This window comes from Misgurnus anguillicaudatus, chromosome 13 (assembly GCF_027580225.2).
Source record: "Misgurnus anguillicaudatus chromosome 13, ASM2758022v2, whole genome shotgun sequence".
Classification (NCBI taxonomy): Eukaryota; Metazoa; Chordata; class Actinopteri; order Cypriniformes; family Cobitidae; genus Misgurnus; species Misgurnus anguillicaudatus.
In genome coordinates, this window is record NC_073349.2 from 32,300,298 (window position 1) to 32,318,255 (window position 17,958).

The window sequence follows — 17,958 nt, forward strand, 5'->3', positions numbered from 1 at the left end:
TTTTCATCATTTTAAATGTTTTTATTGACATTTTGTGGTTTTTAAAACCAAGTACAGTCACTTAAAATCCAGAAACAAGAAAGAGCAACAAAAAGTGAAAATAAATGAAACCAAAGCAGTTCATGATGTCTGGAGCTGAACACCTTAACACATGCGCACTCGCACACACACACACACACGTGCACGCACACAGCTCATCACGTCTATATATAACCCAGCAGATTAAACATACATGAGCACCCAAACACATGCTAAACAAAATGTGAATCATAAACTATACTAAAGCTAACAAAGATCAAAAACTAAACGGGTGAAGCAGTAGATTTTGTTGTAGAATCATCTGTCATCTTTCCAAGCATGATATTTATCTTAACCATTGCCGTGATGTATCCATTACTGAGCTCATCTGTACGGTTATATTACAGCATAAACCCAGATGTGACTTTACTCTCAATCTACAGATGATCTTCACAATGTCCACTCAAAACATCTCCACATCACGTCTCATATCAGATGATATTTCTTATCAAACTACTACTGCTGGTAAAACAGAAGTCATTTTATTCCAGATAGCATAAAAAGCAAAACTGAAAACCTCTTTATCACTCCTCTCATGAGAAACATCACACGACCACAACAATTCAACATGACGTTTCTATCATCAATCTGAAGTCTCATCAGTGCTGCACACTTTTCTTATCTTACTCTTTCTTTTCATCACAGTCTGTCAGTTCTTTTGTCTCGTTCACGTCAGTTCTGTATGATGAAGTTCCTCAATAAGAAGTCATTTATAAAGCTGTTGCTGGTGTCATCACTGAAGCTGTTTTACGAGTTCACATTAACATGTCATTGACTATGAAATAAAGCATATCCGAGGGGAGGTCTCTGAGCTCGAAATATTACCCCCCAAACCCAGATCAAACCCCCCTCCTCCTGCAGAGAGAGAGTGAGGTGATGCAGTGAAGGAGGATGCTGGACAGCTATATCTACAGACCTCTGTGTGCATGATCATTCTCCTCCTGATCTTCATCTGTTTCTATTAGTTGTTGATGTTGGATTCAGTTCTCATTAGGACTTTTCACACCTGGGTTAGGATCGTTTCACAATTGTAATTCAGAAGTGGGGTTATACCTTAAATTAACCCAGGGTTATGATGAGCCCTGCTTTTGTAGGGTTAACCCGGCATTGCCAAACGCATGCAGTGTGAAACAAAGCAGGGTTATAATGATATGACCCCAATTAAACCCAGCTGAAGCGCATCAAGGTGTTGAGGTTTAGGAATGCACAGTGTAAAACGTCAGATTATGATTACCCAGGATTATCTCTTAACCCCCGGTTAAGTATGAACAGTGTGAAATGTCAAACAGATAACCCAGCATTCCATTAACCTGGGGTTTAGAATGACCTAACTGAAAGAGTTAACTATTTCCAGTGTGAAAGGCCCTATTGTGTGTGTGTGGACAGGTGAAATCTACAGCTCACTTTAAAAAGTTAAAAAATTGTTGGTTATGAATTAAATGTTCATCCACATTCAAACTGAACTCCCGAACAAAGTCAAATCATTTAAAGAATCAAACATCATTCTCGTGATTCATCTCTAGAGTCAGATGTATAAACATACACGCACAACGTCGTTCTACAGTCACTGGAGTCGCAGCGTTCACACCAGAAGCGAATCAAGCGAATAAATCACACTATTCACGGGTAGTTGAACACTTGAACATTCTGAGTTAACTTGCATCATTCGTGCGTGAAATATAGATGCAAATACGCTCAATTTGTCGGCTTTCTCCACTGTTGTTTCGTATTTCTGCCTCAGCTCCCTTCATCTTAATCACATCACTACTAGAGCAAGCTCCTGATTGGTTAACACGGCACAAATATACAAAAAAAGTTCTAATTTTTCCGACCAAAGTTTAGATTTTTCAACTCGTGCAAAACACTCAATTTGCACACGTCATTTGTGTTGCCTCATTCATGCGAATCGTGCCGCAGGATGTCTATCGCATCTTTGCATTGACTTAAAATGTAAATTTCCCACACTTAACGCTTCAGTCGCATCTGGTGTGAACGCACCATAACTGTCTGTCAGATATCTGCCTGTTATTATGAGCTCAGAAACTTCACTTCAATCAATCAATCAAATCTCCAACATCTCACAGACATTAAGGCACTGAGGCATGAATACATAACATCTACTGCTGAGTGATTCAATGCACAACTAGTTACTGTGAGTTACTGTGGAGATACACACACACACACACACACACACACAGAGAGAGAGAGTTTTGAGGGGCTGCGTGTTTGAATCATCTAACTAACACCAACAACAATATGGGACACAACCTACGCAAGTATGCAAACACAACACAGATTGATTTATTGCACCATTGCATTCCTGACATCAACAGCTATTGCATTAGTGTAGACTTCTGAAAGTCAGTTTCTCATTCAGGTCGAGAGCGTAACAGTCTGAAGTTAAACACTTACTGCTACAATAACACAACAAGAACACACGAGAAGGACGCACAACAGGAACAGAACGATCACCAGCATCCACATCTGAGTTTGCATACTTGCATAAAATCTCTTTCTGACTTAAAATGATGGAAAGTTCACACACACACACACACACACACAGGAGCCCAGTAAAGTGCATGATGTCACGTCAGACGGGTGTTTCTCTACTCTTCAGGTCAGGTGCACTAAACTGTCGTCTCATTCGTGGAGGGGTGACGTACCCCTGGGCTTTGTGGTTGTTCGTCCAACTTCCAGACGCGTGCGGTGCAGTCTGGTAGTTTTGGGGAGGTTGCTGGTGACGGCCCCACGTCTGCGTGTACGCCGTGGCGTTACCCTCCTCCTGTCCTCGTGACCAAGGGCCCGGCGATTGACGCCGATATCGGCCGCGGCCCGCCTGCTGCGAGTTGTTGTTGTGATGAGCGTTGCTATAGTAACCCTGGTTGCCGGGCAAGGCAGAGCCATCCAGCGAGTTGCGCCTGTACTGCCACTGCTGTGGAAAGTGATTGCCGTTGCTTCCATTGGGGTAGTGGCGAGGCGTCCAAGGGCGACCGGGAGAAGGCGTTCGCATGATGACCGGCACCTGAAAAGGTACAGGAAGTACTGGCACGCAAGGGGCGGAGCTCCGAGTCTCGTTACGCTCCTCCTTACAGTCGTTCGGCCCCCAGGAGAGCCGGTGCTGCGGGTTGCTCTTAAAGGGGAACTTCAGCTTGCAGTCCTGCGGAGGAATGAAGCGGCCCGTACCGGGAAGGTGAACGACGGCCTCTCCTCCGCCCGCCCCTCGGCGTAGCTGCTTGGTGATCTGCTGCTGCTGTAGGTTGTGCAGACGCGTTTGCTCCTGTTTGAGCCAGCGCAGACGGCCCCGGCGGAAGGCGGGGTCTTCTTCCATCAGTCGTGTCACCCGTTGCTCTTTGGGAAGTTGTGAGCCGCGCCCATCGTCCTCATCGCTCCGCCCCTGGACGACTTTTTCAGTCAGATCCTCTGATGATTCATCATCCTAAACACATCGACAAACGATTACTGAACACGCCAAGATCTAAGGGTGTGTTTGTAACACGTGTGTTCATTACTAATGCGTGTTTGAGTTTCTGCAAACATCACAGTTTGAGATTTTAACCTGATCAACTAAACGTGTAATATTAATAAAAGTATGTACACTAGTTGCATGTGTTACCTGCTGTACTGCTGGTATGATGCTCTCCATCTTTATCATTCTATCTCTGAGGGCTTTGATTTCCTCATCCTTCATGTTGTTCTGCTCTTTGACCTCCTGTAAAATATCCGTCAATTTGTCGATATGCGCTTTCAGATCGTGCACGCCACTTTTGCCGTTTTCCCCGTCCGTGCAGGCGTCCGTGTTCTCCTGCGCCCGCTCGTCTCCCAGGCCCACCGTCTCCCAGACGTCCTGCGCCACCTCTCTCCACGCCTCCTTTTCCGCCTCGTCCCGTCTGCCGTACATGCGGCACAGCTCCTTCATCTTAACGATGGCCAGCGCCTCCATCTCACGGCGAGAGTGTCGGAAGTCGCCGAGCGCCACCTCGTAACAGATCTCCTTCACCGCCTGGAGCTTTAGGTCGCTCAACGTCACTTGCTCGGGATCTTTGCAGATTCTCCGGCGCTGTGGTATCTGGTAGACTCGCAATGGTTCTCGCCGCTTACCGCTGCTGGGCAAACCGCAGCGCTTCACTATAGACTGCACCTGCCGGACGGACAGAGACAACCATCATCTGACTTTGCAGAAATGAAGTCAGCAAATGACAGAAGTTAAACATTTCTCAACTTTTCAAGTGCCACCGCGTGCATCAGCCAATCAGATCGCCTATAAATTACATTTATGCAAATTGTGATTGGCTGTGACTGCATTAGACACGCCTTCAGTCAAGCGTTAATGCTTAAGCCCCCTGTGAATGTACTATAAAGGTTTTGTCTGTAATACCTTGTTAGCTGGTAGTTTCTCTCTGAGAGATGAAATGAGTCTCCAGCTCTCCTCACAGGAGCGTTTATCTGAATCATCTCCACTGTCTGAGTCTGCGTACTGAACAAACACATCATTTAACAAACATTTTCAGACATTATGAAGATTCAGGCTCTCTCACCAGTCTCTGCTGTTCCAGCAACAAATCTGCTTCCTCTTTCTCTCGTCGATACTGAACCTCCACATCCTGTAACCTGAGACACAGTAAAAGTAACATCTCAGCAAACGTCTCCTCTCTCTCTCACCTTCTCTCCATCTCTAGTTTAATGTCGATGCCCTGTTTCTCCAGCAGCTCTTTCTGGGCGTAATTCCAGTCCACGGCCTCCCCCTGCAGCTCCAGGCAAGAACTGCGCTCTCGCTCCAAACGTGCCTGCTCCGGGTGATTGAATCTGAAGACGTGGTTCTTACCCATCACAATACGGTGACCTGAAACATGAAAGGGAAAAGGTGAGGAGGTGATGATGATGGGACGAAGGACTCAGATGAATGCAGTCCAAACACTCACTGACCCTGTCTGAGCGTCTGACGCTCCAAGATTTGTTTCCCGTTCACATACGTCTCCGCTCCGTCCAACGGCTCCAGAATCACCTCCACTAGAGACAGACAGACAGACAGACAGACAGACAGACAGACAGACAGTGATTCATTTGTCCATGCTTCATCTGTCTCAGTTTGATCAGACATGATTCAGTGTCACTCATTACTGGATGGATTAGTGCTCCTGCTGTACTCAATGATCTCAATCAAACATCACTGAATTGAGCTTTGATTGAGATCAGTACAGTACAGCAGATCAGATGACCTCTACATCACTACATGAGGATTAAATTCAGTGAAAACTTTTGTGTGAATCTAAACACAAGTGTAAAGTATTTTACTGCACCGCCTTCAGGTTTACTTTAAACGATGAGTATGCATGTGAATATTTGCAGTATTTACATTTAGCGCTGTAACTACTTGATTGTGATCAGATCACAAAGTGTTAATAATAGCAGGTGCACGAGGGGTCTCTGTTATAAATGGAGGGTAATATGACAACATGTGAGAGAAATATAAGCATCTGTACAAGAGACAGACAGAGTTATATATGACTTTATAGATGTTCAATATTAAAGTTATTACATACAGATATTCAAAATAATCTTTCATCTTCATCTCTGTAATAACTTTATATTCTCTTTATAAATTCTGCAGACAGACAGACAGACAGACAGACAGCGGCTCCACTTTTAGACATCCAGACACAAACGTGTCTTCAAAGTGACTTCATCTGTGTTAAGTGAATGATGGAAGTTGATTTGATGGAGAAAGCGAGTCAAACGCTGATGGGTCTGCGCAGCACCGCATGAAATCAAACACACCTGCAGTGTTTTCACTGACTTTAACTCAAGTTATCAGAGGACTTCAGATGATCCGTTTAAATCCACTGAACACCAGTAACACCAGTAATAATAAACACATGAGTGAATGAGGAAGAGAGGATGAAGAAGGACTGAGAGAATAACAGAGCTGACATGACTGAGATAGAAACACAATTGACCTATGGCTAAGCCACGCCCCCAAACGCAATGAGCCAATCACAGTGACTATCGGCACATCCGGGAACTTGACTGTAAATTTCGTCACCGCCCCTTTTTTGGGGAAAAACAGACCTTCCATTGACTTCCATTCAAAACAGCGGAACAAAGCAACGCTCCCACACAGCCAGCAGGCGTAAATCACTCAGATTAAACATGTCGAGCATCCATCCGTCCACCCTGCCCGCCACAGAGCGCGAAAGACACATCAACACACTTAACTTGGTCAATACAAAAACATGTCCCCCTCATTCTCACAGCGTCAAATTTTGTGTAACAACGCCATCCAGTGATTGCTGGAAATATCGCTAAGCCAGTTAGTTGTATGGCTGGACGGAAAAGTGCACTCATTACTCTAAATATAAAGACATAATAAATACGAAGTAACTTTCAAATACGAAGTAAAATCATTCACTTGCTTCCCTGTTGACTCGATGAGGTACGAGTAAATGTCCGGGTAAGACACCTCTGGCCAATAGGGAGCGTTGTTTCACAAATTTGACGCTGGGAGAATGAAACGGACATGGTTTTATATTGACCAAATTAAATATGTTAATGTATCTTTCGCGCTCTATGGCGGGCAGGGGGGACAGATAATTACTCAACATGTTTAATCTGAGTGATGTCATAAGTTATTTATGCCTGCCGGCTGTGTACGAGCGTTGCTTTGTTCTGCTATTTTGAATGGAAGTCAACGGAAGGTCTAGTCTTTTTTCCCCCAAAAGTGGGCGTGAACCTGTTCAGAGACATTCTATGACGTTGCACCGGTTGTGCGTATTGAAATGCATTGCAGTTAGTCAGTTTTCATTCGTTTTTTCTTGTCATTTTAAGTTTAAGATGGTCAAACGATGTGCATGGTGTACATGCAACTCCGACACTAGGTATCCCGAGAGGCTGGGCGACGTGTATTTTTAACCATTTCCCAAGCCACCTCTCAACCGAGATAAGTGTCTGGATTAAGTTATGCGCTAGACCACAAGACCAACTAAACGTGGATAAATTAAACAAGGATGTCTACATCTGTTCTAAGCTAAGTCAACAACATATTTGAACGTTATCTTTAACATCTCTAACGTAACATTAGCATTAACATTAGAAAACGTTAAAGTTAACTTCTAGCTGGGTTGTACATCTTGTCACTTCATTAACGTATCTGTAAATAATCGAGATAACAAATGTTATTTGTAATAGCAATGTTGTGCTGAATGATTCATGTAAATACTGTAGCACCAAACTAATGGAGAGGTACTCTTGGTAAAGATGGTAAAAAGACTAGTCCTAAAAACGTATGCAACTTAGACCTGTACATATTTAATTTGATCATGATGGCAACGAGATGCGGTTTATCGCGTTTACATGTGAAGCTTTTCATCGACCTTCTCAACAATAAAAATCATATAATCCTCAAATGCATAGTTAAGGCCCTTTTTGTGACTAGAGATGATATATAGTCTTTCTATCTCCAAAAATCATCAGTTGTCTCCTGTGTAATATCTCCTACTGTGACAGCTGGCATAGCGCCCATCACCGAATGTCCGAGTGAGTGGAGGGGGCGTGGCTTGGCCAAAGGTCAATTAACATTAAAATCACAACAGGACGACAATAAAGATAAAGTGCTCAGGTCATTGTATGGGTGTGATGGGCAGAGCTTATGAATTGATCAATCTTTCAAATGATACCTGTGTCAAATCCCAGCGACTGTTCCATTAACAGAGAGAAAACCATCACAGTACATGAGTGTGTATTACTCCCACCATCACATCCACTTACAGAAAGACTTTCACATAACCCAACACCTAAACCCTCATAGAAAACATTAATCTGTATCATTTACCATCATTGGAACTAGGCTTGTGCCGGTGTTCGGTAATACGGTAAACCACGGTAGTAAAACTGCACGGTAGTGTTATTGTGGGGTCTTCAAATTACCGCGAAAAGACGTGCATTATTATTTTTCCTTTGACCGGTTCAAATTACACTGCACGGATGCTGCGCAGGTGTCACTCATACGCAGGTGCACACCTACAGACTCTCGTGGAGAAAGATGACGGAAGGATGAGTGCTGCTGCTGCTGACTATTTTTACACATTACAAAAATAATGTATGGAGTAAAGTATGGAAGTTTTTTTGGCTTCGTGAAAAAACAAAGAGGGAGTGCTGATAGACAATTCCCCTATGTGTAAAATTTGTGGACGGAATGGGTCAGAAAATTACGGGAACACTAACCTTATGCATCTTCCAGACAATCATCCACAGTTCACGGAGATAAAGGTAAGATAAATGGCATCATATTTCATATCTTGTGTCTAAATAATAACAGTTAAGTTTCCGCTTAGCAATGCTAATGTCCGCTAGCTAACGTTACGCTGTTTGGTTTGTCTAATATCATTACGTGTATTAAGCTAACGTATTAGCTATCCTACCGCTTGCTATCTGGTAAAACATATACTATTAATTATAGCTGACACTGAGCTTGACAGGTAACGTTAAGTTGATCAAACAGTTAAACAGACTACAATTAATGTTAGTGCAAAACGCAGCTGCTAGAGTTCTTACCAGGTCACGCAAGTTTGATCATATAACCCAAATTTCAGTATCTTTACACTGGTAAATTATCTTTTTACAGAAAAAAATGATTTTAATCTTCTAAATTGTGTTTTATCTATATTTGAATTGTGTACATTATTTATATTTGCATTGACTGTTAAATGTGTTATGTGAATTAAGTGATGTGTCACTGTCTGACTGTCAGTCAGTAATAACAACCATTTAAATTTGTTATGTAATTTATTTGACTCTGTATGTTGAATAAACAGTACTGTGAATACAAATCGGCATATTTAGCTGTATGTGTTCTTTTACTAAAATGAAAGGAACACATATATTTATGTATCATATTTAATCATACAAACAAGTAAAAAGACAAACTATCAGTAAGCTTTACCTTCTTTTATTCTCTATAATTGTCTAAAATGCATCTTTAAGGCATGAAGTAATATTTTTCTTCTCTGTTTTACAGAGTATCCAATCATCTAGCAGTGCTGCTGCTGGCTCATTTTTAGCTGAAGCCATTCAGTCAACGGTCAAAGTGGCTTTCAATCGTCAGGCTGCATATGGACTGATGATATTTTGCAATTTAATCATTTAAACCACTAAAGTTGACTGCTTTTGCAGTTTGGACTTTATTCTGTTTGAATCTGATTGGTTCAGTTTACTGTGTATTGTTTTATTTATATCATTTTAACAAGTTTAAGTTATTAAATCTTTTATTTGCACTATAACAATGACATTTGCTCATCTTTCAACTTGTTTTTGTAATGCATTTCAACACCGTGGTAATACCGACTACCGTAATAAAACCTTCATAAATCACCGCAACATGAAAATTTAACACCGGCACAAGCCTAATTGGAACATAAAAATGTCTCCACAACGTGAAAAACTATTGCTGTTTCCATCTTTGTGGGGACATTTGTTGCACATACATTAGGGATTACTAGACAAACACACACACACACACACACACGCATGCACACACGCAGACACATAGAGACGCCAACCTTCTCCATTGACTTTGTACTGCGAGAGGCCGCCTCCTTGTCACTTCCGGCTCGTCTTTTGGGGTCTACAGCTTATAAAAACTTATTTACAGATTAAACTTAAAAACAGAACAATACATAAATCTGCCGTGTGACAAGGTGTACAGCTAACAAGAAATACGTTTTTATAAGCGGTCGACCCCAAAAAAACGAGCGTTTAAAGACACAAAAGTGGAAACAGGCAACTTTTCATAGTACTCATATTAGTAGAACTGCGTCCACTAGGGGGAAACGTAGTCAGCCATCCGCTTTTTTCTCCTTAAAGGCTGGGTTTTACGGCTCGACAGCTTATACAAACTAATTTCTGGGTTCTTGTTAGCTGTACATATTATCACAAAGCAGCTTTTAGGCATTATTCTGTTTTTTGTTATAAGCCAGAAATGACAAGGAGGCGGCCTCTCTCAACACAAAGTCAATGGAGACGGTTGGATTGTTTTCCCCCCGGTGGGCGTGGTTTTCAAATTTGCATAACTGCGCTCTGTCTCTATGCACGCACACTAACCACACAAACGAACATGCGCACACACACACATGCATGCATCACAGTCCAATCACACACGCACGCAGATGCGCACACACACACACACACACACGCACCACATTCCAATCACACAAGCACGTGGACGCGCACACACACGCACGCGCACACAAACACAATCTTACCTTCTCCATTGTTATTGATGTGACTGTAAAATACACAGTGTTCCTCTTTAATACACTGACCAGTCAGTTTAATGTCCACATTCTTCTGACCGACCCTGAACACACACAACACAACACAGCTTAATACTCTACACTACTACACAATAATTGTTGTCATTTAAAGGTGCATTGTGTAACTTTTAGAAAGATCTCTTGACAGAAATGCAATTTAATCTACATAACTATATTATCAGACCTTACATAATGAATTTAATTATTTTTATTACCCAAGAATGAATTTTATCTCCATACACTGTGACTCTCTTTGTCATGTTAGGGTTAGCAACCAACCATCTCCGCTTCACCCATGTCCCGCCTATTTACCCATTTTCGGTTATCAGTGAGTGTTGTGCGGAAGGCACCGCCTACTTTAAGCTTCAAAAACGCTCTTCACAAACCTATGGGTGACGTCACAGACACTAACGTCAATATTTTTACAGTCTATGGCTCAGACTGAGCTTTGTACTTCATTAAAATGATTTAATATTAGGGGTGTAACGGTACGTGTATTCGAACCGGACCGTTTCGGTTCAGGGCTTTCGGCACGGTGCACACGTGCACCGAAAGGCCGAATGCATTTTGTGTGCGCCTGTGCGGAACATAATACGTGCGTTTCCGCACGAACATATTAAAGGCGGAGTCCACGATGTTTGAAAAACGGTTTGGAGAAGGAGACGGGCCGACTACCAAAACACACTTATAGCCAATCAAATCAAATCAAATGCCAGTTTGCGTATGTGTGGGGCGGGTCTATCAACAGAAGGTCCAGATTCTATTGGGGGTAGGGGCGTGTTTGTTTAGGTGATTTCAAATATCAAAATTGGCTTTAAAACATCATGGACTCCGCCTTTAAGTGGCGGAAGTCTCCGCGTTCAGTGCAAGTCTTCTGTCAAATATATAACATAATTCGACCCGCAGAAAGATTTTTATTTACTTAGTTGTATATCCGTTTGATTATTGATGTAAACGTTTACGTGTCGTATCTAAAAGCGCATGTTAAACGCGTGTCAACGCGCTGCTTTGTTCTTTCAAAAGTGCGTGAGAGGATGCACGTCTTTCGTTGCTACGCATTCATGAGACGCGCTGTCAGTGACAGCAAGAATAAGGAATGCGTGATCAGATTTTTCATCTGCATATCACGTCAATCATATCATTGTGCCAATGCGATCAGCTGGTCGGGACAGAGAAGAGCTGTAACAACGGCTTACTCAGCTGTTACTCAGCTGCGGAGGGGTTCGTAAGTAAAGTCACAGCTTACATTGACGACACAAGCAAAGATTAGGAGAAACGTGCAAAAGATCAAAGATGGATATGTATGCAAATCACTCATCTCAAAATGAGTGTATAATAAGTATATCATCATGTTGCTTGCTATGCAGTTACACATAGAGCAGTAATATTATTTTTATACAGAGATGGTACATAGCCAATTCAATTCTGTGAGTTAAACAATCCAAAATAAATCAAAACAGAACATTTTTAGTGGCAAAAATGTAGGCTAATAGTTCATAAATGTATTCAGGAATTGAATTTGTTAGTTCAAGGTTTTAGTAGAAAAAAGTTTAAGAGAAGGTTAAGAAAAGAGTTACCTTCTGTTATAAAATAATGTAAAAAAGAACTTTGCAGTAGTATTTTATTTATTATTTTTTCATTTTATATATATTTTATATGTTATATTTAATAAAAAGTGTTTAAAAAAAGTGTAAACAAATTGTAAAAAAAGTTTATAGTAATAAACAACCTGCAGTTTAATGTTTGCATTTTTCCCTTACTGTACCGAAAATGAACCGAACCGTGGCTTCAAAACCGGGGTTCGCACCGAACCGTGATTTTTGCGTACCGTTACACCCCTATTTAATATATTAAACTACAATACAATATCACATTAATATTAATATAATATTAGCGGCAGTATAAGGCGAAGAATTTTCCAAGAAATAAACGTTAATATAGCCATAGTGGTCTGATGATTTTACTGATTATATGATATGAAATCAGGTGCTGTATAGAGATTGCAAGTGCACAAAACATGTCGTTTGTGTTCATATCTTCATTTCTATTTTGTTAAGAGGTCATTTAAATATTCATGACTTAAAAAAGATGGAAAATTAACTGGCATGTGCTGCCTCTTTATTCGACCATGTTCAGGACATTGTTTAAAATGTGCTTAAGTTATAAAAGTGAACCTACATCACATTAAATATATGCATTTCAGATGCAATCCAATAGAAATATTCAATATACCTAATTTTGTCCCACTTCTGTAAAACAACTCATATAACAAATATTATTTGTATTCTTTAACCTGAAACACTTATGAGATTCAGTAAAATCACACACAAACACACACACGCACGCACACTTACCTGGTCACTCCCTCTTTGATGTAATACAGCAAACATTCTGACATCAATGGATCTTCATTAAGATTCACCAGGTGAGGCGTCTGAGAAACACACACACAAGAATACATATATATGTGTGTGTCTGTTTGTGAGTGTATGCATGTATGTGTGTGTGTGTGTGTGTGTGTACTCACCCGTTTAGGTGAGAACACTCCTACAGTTCCTCCATCTTGTTTAATGGAGACGCCCATCTCAGCCAGAACCGACTCTCTTTACACCGGACACAAAGACACAATACTACTTTACATTTATGTAAAGACACGACAATCAGTCTTTACACTTCATCACTTCATACTAGAGCTGCAACTAACCATTATTTTCATAATCGATTAATCGGATAAAGCGAAATATTTGCTTTATTTGATAAGTACAAAAGCCACACACTTCTACAGAGTTTTACTAATATAATCTGTTTGATTTGTATATTTTAAGCCTTAAATGAATAAAGTTTGTGCATCTTTTAAATAGTAAAACATCTTTAAATGTCAAAATATAAAGAAACAAAAACAGAGTCTTCAGAGATGTGCTTGTAAATTTTGCCACAGAATTTTAAAGTTGACAGTGAATTTCATTCTGGATTATTATGGATTGTATTGATTAGTTGTTGCAGCTGTACTTCATACACACACTTAGAATTGAACCCATGACCTTGATGTTGCCAGTGTGCAATGCTGTCAATATACACACATCTATCCTTTACTTATATCTGTATGCATTCATTACAACAATAAACATCATTGATTGGCTGACTTATGTACTCTGAGATGATATTATCATATTTAATGTTTGTTTCTAATGGAAGCGCTGCGTGTGATGAACGCTGGCGTTTAAAGTGTTAAAGATCTCAAGGAATCTCACCTGTCCAATCGTATAGACTCAGTTTTTCTCAGTTTCTCCTCCCATGTCTCATTCAGTTCAGCGATGATCTTCTCTGTTTCCTGCAAAAACACTTTGACTTTTAACCTTCTACATCTAGTTTGTTCATTCTGGATACTAGTTAAAACAGTCATACCTTTAATCTCTCCACTGCTTCCTCATTAGTAATGATCTCACTCTGAAACTCTTCTAATTGGCAATGGCTATCCTGAGAGGCGGGGTCATCCTCAGGGGCGGAGCTATCTCCTGTGATGGGTGGAGCTCCGTTAGAGGCGGATTCAGCAGGCAGGAGAGTAACAGCGGTAACACGGTTATTGTTGACTTCTGCAGCTACAAGAGAACACACAAATGTGTTCAGCTTCACTTAAAACTGTTATCAAATGTGAAACAAATGATACCAATTCATTCATCTACTTATTTTAATTGATTCAAAACTCTGTCTCTCTAAAGCCTTCCTTTTTGTGAGCATACTCTGCTCTGATTGGCCAGCTGGTCCGTTCTGTTGTGATTGGTCTTTCTTTGCATTCAGTGGGTGTTGAAAACAAAACACCTATTACCATAAAAACGCTTGAAACTTTGCAACTTATAGAGAGCGGCCTAAACTCAATATTGAGTGTTATTTCTCTCATGCAGGCACAGCCCCCAGCAGGTGCACGTTTTTGATATGAAGTGAAGTTGAGGTTCTTTGACGATTGTTTCACAAAAGCACATCTCCGCCAATCTGACGAGAACACCATACCATAAGAAATGTAGTTGTTCTTTGGAAGTGGAAAAAACAAGAATTTGCTTTCACAACCACATGAACCAGCTGAAGTGTTTGAAGGCGGGTCAGAGTAAACATCATGTGTGTTAAATGGTTGTTGGCAGGCATCATGCATATGTGTTACACAAGCCCTTTTCACACAGATTACAGAACATTTATGGAAAATGCATCTGAGATCGTTTGATTTTTGATTCATTCACTGCCAATGATTTTCTGGAATTTGTGCACGTGCTCATTAGGGCTGTCACTTTTTATTCGATATTCGAATACGACGTGAAATATCCATACTCGAACTATAAATAAACTGCAACTGTGTGCAAGAGAGGAAATCAAATTGGACCAACATGAACCTAATGTGCATGTCAAGCTAGAATTATAGTTTGTATATAAAATGACATTATTGTTTATAGTGTTAAATATTATAGCAGAATAAAAAGCTTGTGTTAATACGTTCGCATTATGAAATTAGCATGTATGAAGATAAATTCATAATTTTTACAATGCGATGTAAACTTTATATTAAACAACGACAGCATTGTTCTTGTAAATGGATTTGAAATGATCATGTGTTGGCACTCGCTCATCATCTAGACGAAAGAGTCAAGTGAGATCTGCTTAACTCAGCGGTAAGTTTAATTTAATCTCAAGTATCAAAGGGTTTGTGCGCTCTATCATTAAAAACGGTCCATCAAACAGCACGCGCAGGGTTAAAGTCGCCATGAAACGGAAGTAGCGATTGTCTTATTTTCCCCGTGGTGACGTATATCTGAATGAAACGGCTTTTCAAAGTCGATTTCTCCTTTTGAAAGATAATGACTTTATTTATTGTGCACTTATGGATTAACAACTTTGCAGAATGTTTGCGTGTTTGTGTGTACCTGGTGTTGTGATGAGTTGGCTCAGTCCTTGTGCCATCAGCAGATCTCTGAGTCGATTCACCTCCTCCTTCAGCTCTCTGATCAGGCGAGCATTAGGATCCTCATTAATTACAGCATTACAGCGGATCTGCTTTGCACGATCAGCATATCTACACACACACACACGCACGCACGCACACACACATGGCTGTAAGATGACAGTCTCTGGAGATCAACAGATGATTGTGTGATTGACAGATGAACTAATTAATATCTGAGGGTGCTGAGTGTTTCTTCATAGTTAATGTCTGCAGGACTGAGAGCAGCGATCATAGCAGTACGAGAATTACCACCTAAAACAAACACACACACACACTTCAGTACAGGTCTGTCTGTCCATCTCTCTCTCTCTCTGTTGTCTATCTATGTCTCTTACCCAGGTTCTCCTTTAGTATCCAGGTAAGCACAGAGTCTCTGTAGGGAATAAACTCAGATTTCTTTCTTTTGCTGGTTTGCTGTTTGTCAGATAAAAACACAACCACACACAATCATATCAATGTGATGTAACACACAAATCATGTTATTTTAATGAATAAACATTAAATGTGTCACCATTTCAGCCAGCGCAGAGATGACTTTGCCCAGCGTAGTGAGAGATTTATTAATATTCGCCCCTTCCTGTGTGTGTGTGTGTGTGTGTGTGTGTGAGAGAGAAGTGTTGTGAGATGCTGAATGATTTATTCCTCACAGTATCATGTAAACACTGTAAATACTGCCGTACCTTTAATCTCACACCCTTGGCTCCTGATGAATCTGCACGTTCACTACCCGCTAAATCAACCAGACTCACCTTACTCACCTATAACACACACACACACACACACACACACACACACACACACACACACACACACACACACACACACACACAAACACACAATTAAACTACACACACCTTACTCAACTATAACACAAACACACAATTAATTACACTCACCTTCTCTGTGAGGAGGTTGGTCATCTGATCTCTACGGTGTTGAGTAAAGATGATTGTGAAGACAGCGTGTGAGCGGCTGCTTGTCTCATTCATGTTTGTCGCCGCCACTGTCCTGATCAATCAATCAATCAATCAATCAATCAATCAATCAATCAATCAATCAATCAATCAATCAATCAATCAATCAATCAATCAATCAATCAATCAATCAATCAATCAATCAATCAATGCTTAAGTAAGTTCAGTCCTGTAGTAATCTAAATGACGTATATGTTGAAATGTCATCCTGTTACCGGGCCTTGTTTCCTGAATCCATGAGGTCTTTGATGTCATCATATGATGTCACAGCCAGTTTGGACAGGTCTTCTACATATGGACCCATAATGGGATGTTCTCGAACCCTAAGTGCTCCTTTACTCTTTGGGTTTAAAAGATCTCTCACTCTCTCACAATAGATCTCCATAAACGACACCTACACAAACACACACAAACACACACACATTAAAATCCTTGTAAATGTTGTGATAAATGATTATGAGAGTGTGTAATGTGAAACATCACCTCTACAGAGTAAGAGAGCTCAGGGTCTGAATTCTCACATATACGCTTGAACAAATCCTCACACATCTGAAAACAAAAGAATAAACGTCTTATTAACACATATTAGTGTGTGTGTGTGTGTGTGTGTGTGTGTGTGTGTGTGTGTGTGTGTGTGTGTACCTGTGGTATAATGCCATGTTGTCCTGGTTCTTGTTTCCCCATCATAGTGTAGGATTTCCCAGCTCCAGTCTGACCATAAGCAAATATACACACATTGTATCCTTCAAAGGCGTGAAGCAACATTTCCTCACCAATGTCCAGATACACCTGCTGCTGTGACACAAACGCTGGGTCCTCCTCCTGCACGCACACACACACAACACAACACAATTACTGAGGGCCTCCCACAGACACCATGAGTTTCATTACAATTACACTACAACCACAAACCAAACTCTCACACAAACCTCTGGACTTTATTCGATTTATAGCTAAATACAATTTATTATTCAAATGTCAAGAAGTCGTCCAGAAGCCCTGAAACGTTATTTCCAACATTTTTCACTATATATAGCTGAACCTGTACACACACAGACACACACACACGCACGCAAACACAGACACTGAGCTCAGTGTAACAAAAGTATTGAAGATGAACAGATCTTACTGTACTGTGAGACCAGTAGGAATAATCAAAGGTGAAATTCTTTGCTTCTTTGGGTTGTTTTGGGTTCCAGATACCTGAGAAAAAAACACACACACACACACACACACACACACACACACACACACACGTTAACGTTAGGTTAACATGATCCAGTTTTACAAGGTGTTTAAACATACAGTAAATGTGTGTTAGCAGCGTGTGAACAATACGACCCTACAATAAAAATAATCCACCCACTCCTTTCTTAATCCCCATTAAACCAGAGCAGTCTCATTAGACGTGCAGTTCTGATTCTCTTGTTAATGTGACATCACACTGATAAAGCCCCACCCACAGCCACTGACTGACTGGTTAAATTTGACCCAAAAGCTTTTTTAAATGTTAATGTGGATAAATATACTACTGTCTCAGACTGTATTCACAGGAATCAGATCTGTTTTAACTAAAAGTGCTCACTGTCTGTTAATAAGGGAGTGAGAAGCT

General features: G+C 40.7%; 1 protein-coding gene across 1 annotated transcript in view; it reads right to left on the reverse strand.

The window, feature by feature from the left end:
* Positions 1-17,958, reverse strand: part of LOC129431547 (kinesin-like protein KIF1C) — a 22,109-nt gene continuing 4,151 nt past the window's right edge. The window contains exons 3-23 of the mRNA XM_073875661.1: positions 17,476-17,549; positions 16,989-17,168; positions 16,830-16,895; positions 16,562-16,740; positions 16,269-16,380; positions 16,053-16,130; positions 15,884-15,949; positions 15,708-15,786; positions 15,542-15,624; positions 15,293-15,437; positions 13,788-13,981; positions 13,634-13,713; positions 12,910-12,985; positions 12,737-12,816; positions 10,332-10,426; positions 5,002-5,085; positions 4,738-4,918; positions 4,614-4,686; positions 4,454-4,552; positions 3,692-4,216; positions 1-3,514 (exon numbers count right to left, since the gene is read on the reverse strand). Of these exons, the coding sequence (XP_073731762.1) occupies positions 2,669-3,514; positions 3,692-4,216; positions 4,454-4,552; positions 4,614-4,686; positions 4,738-4,918; positions 5,002-5,085; positions 10,332-10,426; positions 12,737-12,816; positions 12,910-12,985; positions 13,634-13,713; positions 13,788-13,981; positions 15,293-15,437; positions 15,542-15,624; positions 15,708-15,786; positions 15,884-15,949; positions 16,053-16,130; positions 16,269-16,380; positions 16,562-16,740; positions 16,830-16,895; positions 16,989-17,168; positions 17,476-17,549 (3,395 nt within the window). The 3' untranslated portion in view covers positions 1-2,668. The remainder of the gene's footprint in view (positions 3,515-3,691; positions 4,217-4,453; positions 4,553-4,613; positions 4,687-4,737; positions 4,919-5,001; positions 5,086-10,331; positions 10,427-12,736; positions 12,817-12,909; positions 12,986-13,633; positions 13,714-13,787; positions 13,982-15,292; positions 15,438-15,541; positions 15,625-15,707; positions 15,787-15,883; positions 15,950-16,052; positions 16,131-16,268; positions 16,381-16,561; positions 16,741-16,829; positions 16,896-16,988; positions 17,169-17,475; positions 17,550-17,958) is intronic.